The sequence below is a fragment of the Cydia pomonella genome, chromosome 18 (genome assembly GCF_033807575.1).
Source record: "Cydia pomonella isolate Wapato2018A chromosome 18, ilCydPomo1, whole genome shotgun sequence".
In the NCBI taxonomy this organism is placed as follows: Eukaryota; Metazoa; Arthropoda; class Insecta; order Lepidoptera; family Tortricidae; genus Cydia; species Cydia pomonella.
In genome coordinates, this window is record NC_084720.1 from 11,572,900 (window position 1) to 11,589,727 (window position 16,828).

A 16,828-nucleotide genomic window follows, 5' to 3' on the forward strand; every position below is an offset into this window, starting at 1 on the left:
CGTCAGACTGTCCCATTCTTTTTGGTGTCTGGTCCTAGTGTGGTCTTTGATAGCCGTTATAATGGTTCCCTGTGAGAGCCCCACGAATGGTTCCGGACCTATGTGGTTACTTGCGGATCCGGCTCTGGCAAGTTCATCTGCATTTTCATTGCCTATGAATCCCTCGTGCCCTGGAATCCATACCAGTTGCACTCTATTTTGTCTTCCAAGCTTGTTCAGAGCTTGGACACCATTGTACACCAGTCTAGAGTCCACTCTGGGCGCCCTGAGCGCCTTGAGTGCAGCCTGACTGTCACTGAGTATATAGATATTCTTCCCTTGGGTTTGCCTAACTATATTCTCATGCACACAGGCAATTATAGCGTACGTCTCGGCTTGGAAGACAGTAGCGTAATTGCCCATGCTTATGCTACAACTAAAGTCATTTGCATAAATGCCTGCCCCCGTACCAGATACTGTCTTGGACCCGTCTGTGTACCATACGAGGCTTACTGGTGGTATGCTTTTAAAACAAAACCTAGTTGTTTACTGCCTCAGAAACCTTAGGTAATTCGAAACCTAATAAAATCGCTTTCCGCTTTCGCTTGTCGCCCTCCTTTTCTCTGTCACCTTTACCTTAAATCCATCTCCTGAAAAGAACCAAGCGTAAGGTTGGCCCATTTAAATCCATACTTTACTGCTCTCTTTATCTATACTGTAAAGGTTTAATGCGTAAACCGTCCGATACGGCCACGCAAATGGACTGACCGCTCGTTTCGGGATTATCTAGCTCTTTATTGTTACCCGGAATATTTTTATGTTTAATAAAATACAATTTTACGCGTCGCCTTTTCCGAATATAAACTTTCTACTGAATTTGAATTGTTAAGTGTCGACTCAGTTCTTGCTTAAAACTGCTAAACTGATTTGTTGACAAGATACATTTGAGCTCTACCGTCTATAGCTCCGGCAATAAAATTCTATAAGGCCTTACATACATCTCTAAGCCCTTCATTTTCACAAAATGTTTTTAGGGTTCCGTAGTTGTTATTATGGATATTCGTATCAGTAAAGTTGTTTTCCATTTTTAAGTCTTTCGGCACCTCTCATCTGTAGCTTTTCTTAAACTTCTGGGTAAAACGGCTCCTATTTTTTCTACAGACGTTTTAATTCTTAGCATTGCTAATAAATGCTATAACGTCGCCGACAAGCCGGTCCGAATTCTGGCCCGATATTGCTCTAAATAAATTTAATAACGACACACAAATTGCTGCCTAATTCATTATCATACCACTTTTGCATGACATATATTTTCATAAGAATAAAACATTAACATTGTTTTTTTTTTTGCAGGCATTACTTTTTGTACTACTAAACATCATGGCTTATAATTATATATAATACATTTGATATTTGAGAGCATTTGTGATGATAAATATATATTTATATGTATATTTTTTATTAACAAAAGAGTATGATAAAATTTTAGTATCATTCATTATTGGAATGTAAACAATTATAAACAAAACCGCGATGGATCAGTTAAATACTTGTTCTTTTGATACTATAAAATTCCCGGAAAATTAAGAACCGGGAACTCCCGAGAGCATCCCCTTTGTAGTCAAGTCTCCTCGAAACCTGTTTCACATAATGTCTTAGAGAACACGTGTCCCGTGATTGTTATTCATAGTTCCAATTCGAAAAGCAAGCTTTCCACGTAAATTTATAGTCGCCACGGGCTACAAATGTAATTCTTTGTGCAGCAGCTCATTAGAATCGTGACTGCAATCATTCAGTGCGGTGCACTGTATTTGAATATCCGACATTCAAAATGCATCGAGTCCTGTGTTGCATAAAAGGCTACATGCCTTTACAACAGTGAAACAAAACCCAACCCGAACAATGATAACCTTTATGTCCAAGAAATTAGGTCAAAACATGTATACATATTTGCGCGGATAACTGTAACTTTTTTCCTAAGTCCCTTTGTGCATTAAGTGCACTGTTCAGTGACCACTGGTTTAGCATTAAACTGATGGCAATTCGCATGCTGATGTGGCGGCACCACGCGAACTTGTGCCAAAGTTTATTGCATTTTTAGGGTTCTATAACCAGGCTAAGTAATGCCTTCCTGGCGTATTTTGCCTGCTTCATAAAAGTCTGCGTTTTATTTTACACATTAAAGCGTGAGAGCTAAAGCTTTATTGTATTGTGTATTTATTGGTTCGTTTATTTATTACATCAAAATCTTATAAATCTAAACTTATATATTTAAGTGATCTAAATCACTTCTTGATCAAGCTAAAATAGCGATATAATAATAATAATAATATTCCATACACGTACAGTACACACAGAGGAGGTCTGATAATGCTGTCAGAAGGTGGCTAAAGTATAGTACCTATCAGAAAAATCTAAAAACAGTGGTATTTTTAGTGGCTAGCATATTTTTCGTTACGGAGCTCCCTGGGCCTCATTTCTGCCTTACGTAATGTGATTGATCTGTGACTTGCCGTGATTAAGGTATTATTAAATCGATGGAATAATAAAGCTCCGCGCAACACACTTTTGAAATGTTTAGCGTAAATAAAGCGATTTTCTGGGGTAGTACGGAACCTTTTAGTACACTACCCTTAGTGATTTAGTTGAATTTTGTTATATCTGCCACTTAAACATATCAGTTTGGAAATCGCATACGCGCGCCATGTTAAGCCTACAAATGTGCTTTTTTGGAATAATTTTAATATAACTCAGTATAAACGCTTTCAGGACAGCCTTCCTATACCTGAACGTTATGGTCTTAGGTTCATAAGTGATACCTTCGTAGTAACCTGTAGTATTATTTATTTTAATAACACGAAATAATGGTATTTAATAAATCCAAATTAGGTTACATTGTTTCACAAAATAAAATGACAAAATAAATTATCCTTAACTAATTTACATTCACATACATTAATAATTGAAAAAAATAACTAAATAATTAACAATGTCAAAGAAATAAACAAATTAAACAAAATATATGGGTAAATAAAAACTGTCTTAAATTACCTACTCCTTACCTAAATAACGACAGCTACACTACAAATTCACCTCGCGACCCCGCCCCCCCCCCTCCCCCGATGTAAAAGGCATTCGTCTCTCCACTTCCCAAAAAAAAGCCTTGGTCTCAGCACACCAGCAACCAGTGGTTTCCACTGCAAGAGGGTACAAACAAATAGTTCGCAACGACTTCGTATTTCTCCCGCTAGCGTACCGCAACCAACTCAGCCCCTGCTTCTGCTGCTCTCACGGTACGGCCAATATGCGACGCCGCGAAGGTGCTGACACGTAGCGTCCCACATTAAACGTTTCCCCCAGGGAACCTAACTCTGAGGCTAGGAGGCTCCAGCACGCATGGGACATTCGCAGAAACCAGCGCCCTCCGCACGATATCATTACGTGCGTTGTGCTGTGGGCACTATCCCGCACACCGACAACAATTCAACGCGTGATGACCGCTGCCTCCACCATAGTACCGCAGATACATGCATGGGGTTCACACACTGCACAGCCCAGGCGAAGAGCAACTGCAATCCGCGTCAAGTCGTTGTCAAGCAGAGTACCCAAGTGCGGAGAGGAAAGCGCGTGGAGCCACGCTTCAGACTACGGTTTCGACACTGCCATGACTCTTGCCCCCACCGCATTCTCCACCAAGCTCTCGAACACCCGCTTAACCCCCACGTCATGTCACAAACGTTGAAGATCTTGCCTTAAATACTCTAGCCTTATATTACGAGTACAAGCTAGAGAGAAATAAGCTTAGGTTAGGAAATTTTCGATGAAGACGGGTCACTTTGTGCAGAAATTCCATACATTGCCCTTTTTCATTGATTTTTAGGTTATGACAAAAAATTGGATCTAGTCATAAAATATTACCGGGAATATAATACCTTATTTTACTCCTGCCTGTAAGCTAGTTCTAAATTATAGAGCTCGGTCATTCCTATTCAACTTGTAGGTATATTCCTAGATCAGTATAGACAATGAAGTGTTAATTTAGCCGGAGAATGATGTGTGTCTAGCCTTGGTCGACATCTAGATGTTGTGATAACAATACCTTTACATTCCGCAGAGGTCGCTTGTTGGATCTACATATTATATTCTCACGCATGTAAGCTGTATAATTGTGTCTAGCCTAGCCAGGTAGCCAGCCTGCCAGGACTAATCAAGTTTAACAGACGGGGCTTGGATTTGAGAGAGACGCTTTGGAATGGAAAGCGAAGATCGATCTTCTAGTCCTAGTCGCAATCAGTCTTGTATAATTAGCCTATCAAAATAAAGTGCTTGCCTTAAATATGCGCTATGGTATAGTTTAATCAGTTGTTAATGGTGCTCTTGACGAATAGAACTTGGAACGAATGTCAAAATGCCATCATAACCTCATGGTCTTGATATTACCAAATTTACTTCCCCTTTTTTATCGAACTTGACATTTTGATTGTTCCTTTGTGCCTCATAGCTTTAATCAGTGGACATAAGAGGTTTTTAAGATATTCAGCGAGCAATGATACCTAGTTCAGGCGGCCTTTAATTTTTTTTCAAACATAAACTATTAAATATAGGACAGATTTCAAAGTCAGATACGTGCGAAAATAAAGTAGCTGGTAAAAAATAAAGTCCAATCGATCAATGCATTTAGACCTACACTTTTATTCGCCATCTGTCCTTTGTTTATTCTTTGTCCTTTCCCATCGTTTTTTTACGGAAACGTACGAACGTGTTATGCTATTTCAGTCAGTCTCTGTATAAAATGTACTGAGGTTGACTAAAGTAGCATGACAAATATGAACGATCCTGACAAAATACGATGAGAAAGGATTATTCACTACATCTGTACGAGTATGTACATAGGCGTCGGCAGCTTCTCTGTACTATACATTAGCAAAAATGGCTTTAATATGACTTGTAATAAATATTAAGCAATTTTGACTTATTTGGACATTTTTATTGATAGCTATGTCACCTGCGAACTGTCTCTTTAGAACAAGCGCATACCTACATAAAAAGGACAAGACTTACGATGTCACGAGGTGTAAAAACAATGTAGAACTTGCGGCCCTTTGAGTTTCCCTTATTCACATTCGAGATAAATGATGAGAGTCAAAAAGACTATGTCAGACCTCGGAGATGTCTTGATCAAGATACGTTCGTTAGTAATATTAATAAGTGGACCCAAAGGACTTTATTAGTCATGGTGAATTCGCGAAACTCGCGACCGGTATCGCAATTTAATAAATTGTTGCAATTATCTACATATACAGTTCTTAGTATTTTTGAAAAGGGTCGCATTTACGAACTTAATCGTCTACGAGGAACGAAATGAAGAAAAAAATATCACCTTATGCCGTCTTGTCAGATAAAGATACATATTTATTTCAAAAGTCCTACAATCTTACAGACACTTGTAAATTAAGCTACTAGATCTGTCTTTGGCGAAATGAAAGCCTTTAAGTATACTTGGGGGGCAGGGCTATAACCGCGAAACTCGAAGTTCGTCAATTGCGCTCATTATTAACCGACTTCAAGATTTCAAAAGGAGGAGGTTCTGTTCGGTTGTATTTTTTTAGTTTTTTTTAATGTTTATTGCTTCATAACTCCGCCATTTCTGAACCGATTTTGAAAAATATTTAATCTAGAATTTATGAGGAATCGAGGGAACTCTTCAAATGTGAAAGGCATACATACAGTGATTTTTGTATTTTCATCAACAAATCAAGCATTTACATTTAGAAGTGGAACTGCTGATGTTGATCAGAATGGAATTCTTTAACGACGCTTCGCTGTGTTTGTTAAGCAAATTAAATTTTCAAGACAATTTTTTTAATTTCATTGTATGAGATCCAAAATCAACACTAATCTTTCTTTCACCGGTCTCCCTCATTGAAGTCGGTTTTTTTTTCTTAAAAATTATTCTCTGCCACTAATTACGTCTTAGTAGAAAAGAAAATCGGTTTTCGAGGCAGGCCCCCAGATGTCATTATCAAACTATAATGGAGTTTGTCTAAATGTCACCTTCGGATAGCAACTGCAGTTAAATGCTTAAATGTCACGGGTCCCTTCACTGTATTGCCGCAACAGCAACGCTGCTTAGTCGTCATCTGAATGTCACCTTTAAAATGTTAACGGATTGGTGGCAGCTTTCGGATGAAAGAAGCGCGATTAAATGAATTTAGTTCAGCAGTCGGTGATAATAGGCTTTAACGATGATGATTTAAATAAAACAATATTAGGTGGTTTTGGCTATCGAGCAAGTTTAAAATACCAGAAAAATAGGTTTTCAAAATCGGCACATGGTGGATTTTACAAATGCAATTAGGTAGGTACTTTACAACTAAGTGTCAGTGTCGATGGATACCATTTAATTAATTGTACGACTGTATATACTAGATAAAGGGTCTAGCAGGCTAAGCGAACAAGAAGTGCCCCCAACGACGGATTTTGTCGATATTTCTGGTAGTGTACTGTTAGGTCCTAAGGACCCTCCATGCTTAACATCAGACCTCGATTCTCTTTTGTTTGCGAGTTATTCAGGATAACGTAAAATAATTAGGGTATCATTGAAAGTGTCATATTTTATAAACGATTCAAGTTACATGAACCAAACAAAATTATATTTGATAACAATAAAAAAAACTACAAAATGCATATTTTTTACCAGCATCCTGTCCTTAAACTTCATTGCAAAAAATAAGAATATTTTTTTCCTTCCAATTTTTTTTTTACTTTTCGCGGAGGTACACCTCCAAAAAAAATATGCATGAGTAGCCACTAATTCCCACTACATACACATATAAAAATATTTGCACAAACGTTCGTGCTTCATGTCAAAAAAAACGATTCGAATTTTTCGAATTTTTTGCAATGAAGTTTAAGGACAGGATGCTGGTAAAAAATATGCATTTTGTAGTTTTTTTTATTGTTATCAAATATAATTTTGTTTGGTTCATTTAACTTGAATCGTTTATAAAATATGACACTTTCAATGATACCCTAATTATTTTACGTTATCCTGAATAACTCGCAAACAAAAGAGACTCGAGGTCTGATGTTAAGCATGGAGGGTCCTTAGGACCTAACAGTACACTACCAGAAATATCGACAAAATCCGTCGTTGGCGGCACTTCTTGTTCGCTTAGCCTGCTAGACCCTTTAAGAATGGAATTAATCTTATGGACGGTAAGGTTGGAACCCGTTAAGTCACGAGTAGCAAAACAAAGCATAACATATCATGAAAGTACCGTCTCCATACACAGCTAGTACCGGCATGCAAATAAGAGTTTTAATTTAAATTTCACGTTGTACATCAGCCGGTATCTTAAGTGCAGATCGTCTCGTCATGTTGTCATTGTTTGGTCTGAGCCGCGTATTAACAAACACCTGGCCGCTGACTCAAGCAACTTCTTTTCGATGCTCGCGTACTTATATTTAAAGATATTTTGCGATCCAACTATGTAACAACTCGTCAGTTGTATTGTAGGCTGCCTATGAATTGCCTTGTTCACCAAAAATACTCATAAATAAATTATTAGGTTTTGAAAAAACTTGACATTTGGGAAAAGAAATGGAGCCACAAAGGTCCTACGAGGACCTTACAAAGTAGCTTGCCTTAACACAATAGTGAATTGGATTGTTATGTATTGTGTCGTAATAGTACATTACGATACAAGTGCAAAAAATAGGAAATTCGAAACGAGTGGCGATAAATTAAAACACGACCGAAGGGAGTGTTTTAAATCGACACGAGCTGCGAATTACCTATTCGCACATGTATCGTACAACGTTTTACAGTACATATGGCCCTTTAAATGTTCGACACAGTAACGTAATATGCTAATTTTCGCACTAGTGCGGTAAAGTAGCACCATATGTACTGTAAAATTCTTTATACATACTTCCAAAAGTAACTTATAGAAGAACTTCTACCTTTCGGCGTAGAAAGATAGGAAAACGACCATTTCCAAAAATGTAGGTAGGTACTTTGCTAAATCGTTAAAGCAGTTTTCAAGAAGTTGAATACCTATTTAAAAATAAATCACTGTATAGGAATGAATTTGTATAAAACACGTACCCGGATTTTTATATACAATAAAAACTTTGAACTATGAAATATATATAGTTTAATACTATGTCATTTTTACATGAACGTTTTAAGTTTGAACAATGTAGCCGTCTGCGTCGTTTGGCAGCGCGCAGCCGCCTATCTAAACTGCATCGCGCGCCTGCGCGGTGCATCGCTTCATTACGGCTCTCTTTACGACCAACGAATGTCTTTAAGCCCATATTAAGTATGAATTCTCGTAATATATGTGGACGGAACCTCGCTGGCAATGAATCATAAGTGTAGAGAGAGGTGAGGGCAGCAAGAAATACGCAATGAGCGATGGAAACGAATACAATGCAAGTACTGAAAATTAACATTGCTTCCTCTTTTTTTTTTTGCTTTTTTTTTTGTACCGACTTGGACCTCTTGGCGGTGACAACGTGCCATACATTGTCACCGCCAATATACTTCACGCAAAACTTGTCAAGTAACTTAGCGTGGACGTACTCCATACAAACGATACAAACATCACGCACATGTGTTTGATTGGCACTGATCGTGTTAAGTAGCCCCGGGTGCTGTAGGCTTCCTAATCTCAACCATAAGCGTAGGCACTTTTTTACATAGGTACGAGTAAATTACTGTCATCTGTCCTACAACCAACAGGGAAAAACAGTCGTGCTAATGTCTGATTCTGAAAGAAAAAGGAAACCTAATAAGGGGATGTGAAGAAATGCTTTTCAGTATTTGTACAATCAATTGTGCATTAAGGTTGGCATAACCTTTAGATCACAACAATATGTGTGGGGCCATTTTGCAGAGCTAGTTCGTCATGTTTATTATCAATTTCTGAGTAGATTTTAAAATTCAGAAACTGCAATCGACCCAGAGTAGAAAAAAAATCGCTCAAGATCGACTTAAGCTTGCAAATCAGGGTTTTAGGTATACAGATTTCGTAGGGAAATATTATGTAGTACACACTACCCAGCTCAACATTACCAGTGCATTGAAAAATGCAACTTAACATTGACTTTATAGGTGCCTATGTAAAAAAAATACAATTTTTAGGTCATTTATAGAATCATGCGTAACTTTGCGGAAATCCATATTAAGGTAAGTGTGGCGTACGGATAAGTGTGGCTGGCCGTCACATTGGTCCTGATTACACATTCATTCGTGTTTATTGCTAGTAAACGCGACTAGCAAGTAGCCAATGCATGAACTCGCAATAGACACTGATCAATGTGTAAACAGGCCCCAATGTGAAGACCAGCCACACTTATCCCTATTGACCTTAATTAAAACATAAATAGTACTTTGCTAATCCGCGAAATAATAACGTATTAGTCAATCAGAGGTTAACCCGTTAACACGTGGCGAAACACGTTTCGAGTATTGTACTTTTCGTAGTAGTACATTTATTGCATGCAAAAAATGCGCAAGTATAAGGGGTTATCACTGATTGCTTAGCACGTTTTTATTTCGCAGATTAGCAAAGTAATATTTTTATTTGTATTTACAATTTATGTTATAAAAACATATGCACATATCATATGCTAAATTTACAAAATTCAAAGCAACGTTTTGATCTCTAAAGATCAATACAGCTGTTTTTATAAGGATGCCGTATTCAGAGAAAAAATGTGATCATTGGCCTATACATGTGTTTGTGGAAAGAACAAAGTCGTTATAAAGAAAACAAAATGGCTTGAGGAATTTTGGCGCCTGTCTATTTGACTAATATGGTAATGAATATGATTCAACGTGAATACAAATTCGTTATGAAAAGGAAACTCATTCAAACTTACATATTGATATCTAAATGATATTATTTCGCTAATCAATCGCCCGTAGGTACGTCTCGCTCGCGCCAATACAAATGTTGGTAAGGTTCGTTGGGTACGTAAGTGTAGATTGGGTCCAAAAAGGATAAGTGTACAATTGTTATAACTGAATACAAACTCATTATTTTTAAATATTATTAGACTTTTGCCTTAGGGTTTACAACACTTTTCCGTCTTTACCCAGTAATTTTGCATAGAGGAAGATACACATATGTGGTGATTTATATAAAAAAAGTAGCTTATGTCAAACAAGTAACTTAGTGTCAATGTTGAGTTTTTAACGTTCGAAAACCCATCTATTGCCGATCATTAATAACTACACTACTATGCTTACACGGTTTTAGAAAATACGTATATATCGATCTTATCCTGCTACCGTTCAAACTTCTCCCAGTCTTTTTAGTTAAGAAAGTTTTTTAGGTATTTTTTAGTGATCAGTATTATGGGTGTGTTATCGATGGATAACATTTTTCAACATTGCTCATCTCGATCCAAAATCCATTCCATCTTATCCTTCAACCTCAACTTACCTTACGGACATGTACCTACGAACGAAATGCACGCGTGAATGGTAAGTATAAATGAAATGACATCATTTAGACATAAAAATGTATGTTCGAATTTACCTCTAGTATAAAATACGGGGACCAAATGGACTTGCGGATGACCGTGCTCGAATCGATAATTGGTATAAAATTATTAAAATATCGACGATTAAGTGATAAAAATAACCAAAGCACGCACTTCAGCTAAACTTTAAAATAAAGGGAAGAGTTCAGAGGAAAAAAAAGAAGTGTACCTACATTTATTCCCAAATATACCTTTATTTAATATTTTGAAAAGTAGAAACACCACTATGTGTAAATTATGATTTGAAAAATTACTTTTCACCACACCAACTGGTAAAGGCCCTCTTGATTGTTGCATTTTATCCACATGTGGGGCAAAGTAATCAGATGCAAATTTTGAGTTGTTTCCTTATGTTAGCTCGTGGAATTTACTTTTAAATAATGATTTTGAATGTTACATTTTATATTACGTTCATTTGGGTTTGATTTGGTTTGATTTGTTTGGTATTTCATAGTTAATATTTTCCTCGCTTTGGTGTGGTGAAACTCGCTACGCTCGTGGTTCAATTTTGGAATCTTTCGCTTGCTCGGGTATCAATATTAGCACGAGCGGTTAAACAACAACTTTGCCCCCTTGTAAAACAAATAACTATTATTTGCCCTGGAACCCTCCAGCATATTTTTAAGTTATGTTCTTTACTTGCCTTTCCGCCTGAAAGTACTATGTCAAAAACGGTTAAAACTTGCATACAAATTATGTGTAAATAGTTGTGATAAATATTTACAATTCTCTAGAACTCTTAGTGCACTAGACTGACTTGTACTTACTTGTTAGCATAATTTTAGCCTGCTAATATAGGTGTACTAGGTTTGCTTAACCTTGTCGCGTTTCTTTGAATCTCTGCAACTGCATGATCAGAATTCAAGTTCCAGTCTTCACAAGGTTGACCTAGCATAAGGGTGGCTAGTATTTGGTACAGTACCTACTTACTGAATAAGATTTGTATTCATATGTTTATTATACTTTAAGATTAAGATTATTATTATAGTTTAAGACATGAAGTCGGGGATAGAGCATAATGTTTGGTAAGTAAGTAGATAATTTCTCAAACCTATTTTCAATACTTAGTTAGGGAAATATCGATGATATATAATTATGAGGAGATTCAGTAAATTATAATATAACCAGTATATATGGAATGAAGAAAGGTGTACCTATTATAAGATGCTCATCTTACAAACAAGTTTTCGTCCATATTGTATAAGGCAGAAATATGCGAGTGACTAAGCAACATCACGGGACCCATTCACAATCACTGTCGCCAAGCGGCCGTCGCACAAAAAATAGTCTAGTCGGCATTGAACAGCCCCTACATGGACTTGTTTTGATCCGTGCCATTGGCCTCATAGATCACCATGCTCCCGTAATAAAAAGGGGCAAAACTAGTCGACGCACAGTCCCACTTACGACATTTTTAGTATTTTACAAGTCCGACGCAAGAGCATCTTCTATGGCACAGGAAATCTGGACTTCCGTTCGTCTAGGCTGTTCACCCGGCTAGACAATGAAGCACTAATAACACATTGTCCGTCTGTCTGTCGTTAGACGTAATGGGCGCGTAGTTACCTGCCTTTTACGGTCTAGTGGTCCTGTACTCCGTAACGATATCAAAATGTTTGCCATGAGAAACGTCTTACAGGATGAAATCGATCGAAGTTTTTAATCATTGGTGAAATGCAAAAATATAGGCTTGTTGATGTTACTACTCGATAGTCCTAGCTACGATATCTGGAAGTAAGTGTTGTCTTTCAACATTTTCAACACCATTCCATTAAAATATTTCACGCAGCACGTGTTAACAACATTGGTATTAGAAATCAAAATAAACCTGGAAAGCTTATGGTGCTCCCACATTGGCTGTTATAATAGTAGTTTATGTGACTGTTACATAATTAAAGGAATTAAAACACAAGTGTTTTAATGCCTAATCATGTAGAGTTACATACACTATTTTATCTACACATATATTATACACTTTTTATGATATATTCACTAACCCAAATTACAGCCAACATTGGGATATCGTTGCTCTTTTGTCGGAACTCGCGGATATGTGGTGCGTTGCCGAAATATCTTTATCGCTCTTGCTTTTGCTATAATTACTTTAAAAACAACATAACAAACTCATTTTATAAGTACTTAAAACTTATTAAAAGATAAACTGTACGTCAAATGGCGGTAAATGAAAACTTTTTCACGCATGTCACGCATTTGTAGTTTTTTTTTAATTCAGAGATAAACTAGAGTCGGGCGCCTATTTCCGTACATTCGATACAAACTAACATGCGAGATTTGTCGAAATTGTATGCAATTTGCATTTTATGTCGAACAAAAAGGCATCTCGACTGATATTAGAATAGAGGTAGAATCGAATTGCTTTTTTTTCAGAGATTTTCGAAATTTAAATGTCATAACCAGATCGATTTTGATGTAGTAATAAAGCTATTACATCATTTTCACAGGTAAGAAATTTGTTGTAACAAAACAGTTTTACTTACAGATTTTTAAGGCATAGAAGGTTTATGATATGTGTGTAGATAAAATGTTATAAACCGTGTGACAGGGACAGCATGATAGTATTGATATTGTTTTATGAATTAATTTATTATTAAAAATGTTTACATGACATTACACTGTTAACCAATGCGTCATTATTATGTTGTCCCTGTCTCACGATGTTACATAACGTTTTGTAACAGCCAATGTGGGAGGGAGGATAACGAAATATAAAGATTTGTTTTTTTTTAATGCAATGGTTCAAGTCTCCCCCTGGCTAAATCTATAGGGTGCTGTAGACACGACAACTCCCGGCACCTTAAGGGCCACTTGCACCATCCCACTAACCCGGGGTTAACGGGTTAAACCATTAACCCAGTATCCAATTGTACTGGTAATCATGGTGACCCCAGGTTTAACCGGTTAACCCAGTGACAAATTGTACTGGTAACCATGGTAACTCCAGGTTTAACCGGTTAACCAAGTGTCAAATTGTACTGGTAACCATGGCAACTCCAGGTTTAAATGGTTAACCCAGTGACAAATTGTACTGGTAATCATGGTAACTAGGTTTAACTGGTTAACCCGGTGTCAAATTGTACTGGTAACCATGGTAACTCCAGGTTTAACTGGTTAACCCAGTGACTAATTGTACTGGTAACCATGGTAACTCCAGGTTTAACCGGTTAACCCAGTGTGAAATTGTACTGGTAACCATGGTAACTCCAGGTTTAACCGATTTACCCCGGGTTAGTGGAATGGTGCAAGTGGGACTTAGGCGTTATTTTGAAAGTGTTAAACAGCTATTTACATTTATTTTACATGGGCTATTCTAAATAAACATTCTGTCAATAAACATCATCATCATCATCATCATCATCATATCAGCCTTTTATCGCCCACTAAACTAGAGTAAGCTTATGTCAACATTGTTAACTATTTATATTTCTTTACCTTGTTTCAGATTCCCCTGGTTGGCAACGACGGTACATCTGGCCTGGGCACGGGGGCCGCCGCTGCGCCTTCTCTAGTCCCCAAGTTCGTTCCTAAAAACCTCCTCGGTACCTCTACGATGAGACTGGCTGCCAAGACAAAAATGCTTCAACCTCCCGCTAAAGCATTTCAAGACCCAGAGGAAGATGACTCTGGTGAAGAATAACTTCTCCGGAAAAAGCCTCCTCCGGGTGCTCCTTTAAGAAGTGGTCTAAGTCGAACAAATTTCAATACAAATTGCAATTCAATCCAGTATTGAACTCTGATACAAAAATTGATAACGATTTTATGCTACATAATTGTAATATAAAATGTTAATACGCACGTACTAATTAAACAGTTTAGTACCTACCTATGTATGATATGTATGCTGTAAAAATGTAATTAAGTATTTATTGATATTTTATGTTAACCAATACCATTTAAAATATTACGTTTAATGTCGAGCGAAAGAATAAATAGAATAGCTACCTGTTCTAAACTTTGTAGTAAGTTCTGAATGACTTACTTAGAGAAGGTTGCTCTGTTACTGTCTTATGTAACTTAAGGTAATAAACCATATTTTATTATTATTAACAATGAAATATTATTTAATCATCCCTAATAAAAGAAAAGGTAATACCGCCTCGGCGACAAAAAATGCCCATGGCCAGGCCCTTAATGATTTATTCTTAGTACTGTATAAAAATAATAATTGAGGTAAATTGAGGAAACACGGTATTAGCCAGCTGTCTTGTTGCTTGAAAGGTAATAATTAATCTAACTCGCAGAACTGAGTAAATGATACACGCCACTCAGGTCTCCATTACATTTTCTAGAAACAGCAAAATGCAGTGCAAACGCGGCTTCGCTCTCGGTAATTTTGCTGTCAATAAAAACCCACGCACGAGTGATTTTACCGAGTGTTTAGGAGCCAAATGGATCTTGACAGCAGGCTTATTGACTGACGGCTACCAGCAGCTGTTATTAGCTGTCAATATTAGTGCCATTCTTGATATTTATGATGACGGTCTGAAACATAAATAGTGAATACCAAGGTGATGAATTCAGAATGAGATATTAATTTAGACAGGCTGCGCTTACTCTGGACTCCGTTTCGTGAAAGCCTCTAATGTATACGGTCTCTTAATCTCTTTTACTATAAAGTTCCACTTGTACTACAAGTTAGAAACTTTTTATGAAACAGGCCTCTGGTCTCAGGTGTATGTGAATATACGAGTATAATTGTTGAAGAAATTGTATGGTTGACCAATAAACTGAGGATGGTGACGTATTTAGGTGATGTCTCATTATGACATTTATGACCCATTTTTTGTCTGAATACTTAGATTTGGAGGTTGCCTGGTTGATAGCTTAGATAATAATTAATAAAGTTGATAGAATCACCCAATCAGACATGCAAAGTTTGCAAATGGACTGTCTATTGCATGCAGCATTCGTAGAAACTACGAGAAAAAAACATGCAAATGCATGTACGATTACTGTAATTTTCTACTTACTTACGTTTCTTATGCTAGCATCCGTCATTAAATGAATTGTTTGTCATTTCGATACAATTATAATTGATTCTTGTGTAATTCTTTTCAGAGGAATCGCTATTTAGAATTCCGTAGACTACAAAGTGACGTAAGCCACTTAGTAATCTATTTCGAGGTTATATTTTGGCGAGGTGAGCTATTGTTTTGAATTATCGGCTCGAATTCATCAAATTAAAAAACCGGATTTTGGATAGGTTTCGCAAGCAATTTTAACAGTATCCTATGTCAGTCCATGGTTATTTTTCATACCTATTTTCTTACTTTTGCAACTAATATGAATCAAATGGCTGCAGCGTGCCAAAGAATCATAACCGATCAGGTAAACATAAAATTTATCTACATTATATACAAAAATAAAATTTATATACAGTGCTAAAAACAAGTAAAAGTGCTTCCAAGAACGTACACTTTCCTGGCAGCCTTGTCATTAGCGCCGGAAACGGCAGCTTTCCATACCGGCCGTGGTCACGCGCCTATCCTAAACAGAATGACTAAACAGGTGTGTGTGGGATTCCGTAACTTATGGAATTCTGAATATATTTTGAGATCTCATTTTTCAATTTGAAATTGGGTGTTTTGTATTGTATTAAGTAAGTATAATGTATTTCTCCACACCCTTTCATACAAACATTGCAGGTATTAGAGACGGGCTAAATACCTATAATTCGACTTCATATTCACGATTTTCTTGTTCGGCTGGAGTATGGTTTCATATTTTCTACTAGGTAGCTTTTTGAGGTAACTTATTGAGGAAACAGTTAAATTCCAATAGCTACGGTCTAGTTTTTGCTCTAGGTTAGTTGTCAAAACTTGCGCACCACCAATTGTGGGTAGACAGGCAGATCAGACTCTTTTCTTAGGCTGCAAGCGGTGAAGTGCTAAGATGGGCCAGGGCATTGAATAAATTGCAAATGTATACATCAACCTGTATGGTCGTTCATTAGTGTAGGTTTTAAGGTTCTGACGGAAGATCAGCGCTGTGGTACCCGCAGCATTTATGCTGAGTTAGCGCCTATTCTTTACCACAATACATGACTCTCTACTAATCTAAAAATATGACATCTACTTCATTGTTATTGCTATTAGTGTCAAATTGTATGTTACCTTTTCTTTCTCTTATCAATTTTCTTTTTCTCTTGTTATTGTTTGTTACAGAGCATGTAAGTTGTGGTTGAATAAAGATTTTATCTATCTATCTATATAGTGTATATGCATTACTTAACATCGACAACATATTGATACATTTCTGACTTTTCTATTGGCGT

At 36.9% G+C, this 16,828-nt stretch overlaps 1 protein-coding gene across 2 annotated transcripts in view; it reads left to right on the forward strand.

Moving 5' to 3' along the window:
• The window catches only part of LOC133527978 (angiogenic factor with G patch and FHA domains 1), a 44,921-nt gene extending 30,312 nt beyond the window's left edge, over nucleotides 1-14,609 (forward strand). For both annotated transcript variants that reach the window (XM_061865200.1, XM_061865199.1), the window contains one exon: nucleotides 13,997-14,609. In XM_061865200.1, the coding sequence (XP_061721184.1) occupies nucleotides 13,997-14,191 (195 nt within the window). In that variant the 3' untranslated portion in view covers nucleotides 14,192-14,609. The remainder of the gene's footprint in view (nucleotides 1-13,996) is intronic.
• The last annotated feature ends 2,219 nt before the right edge of the window (nucleotides 14,610-16,828 follow it).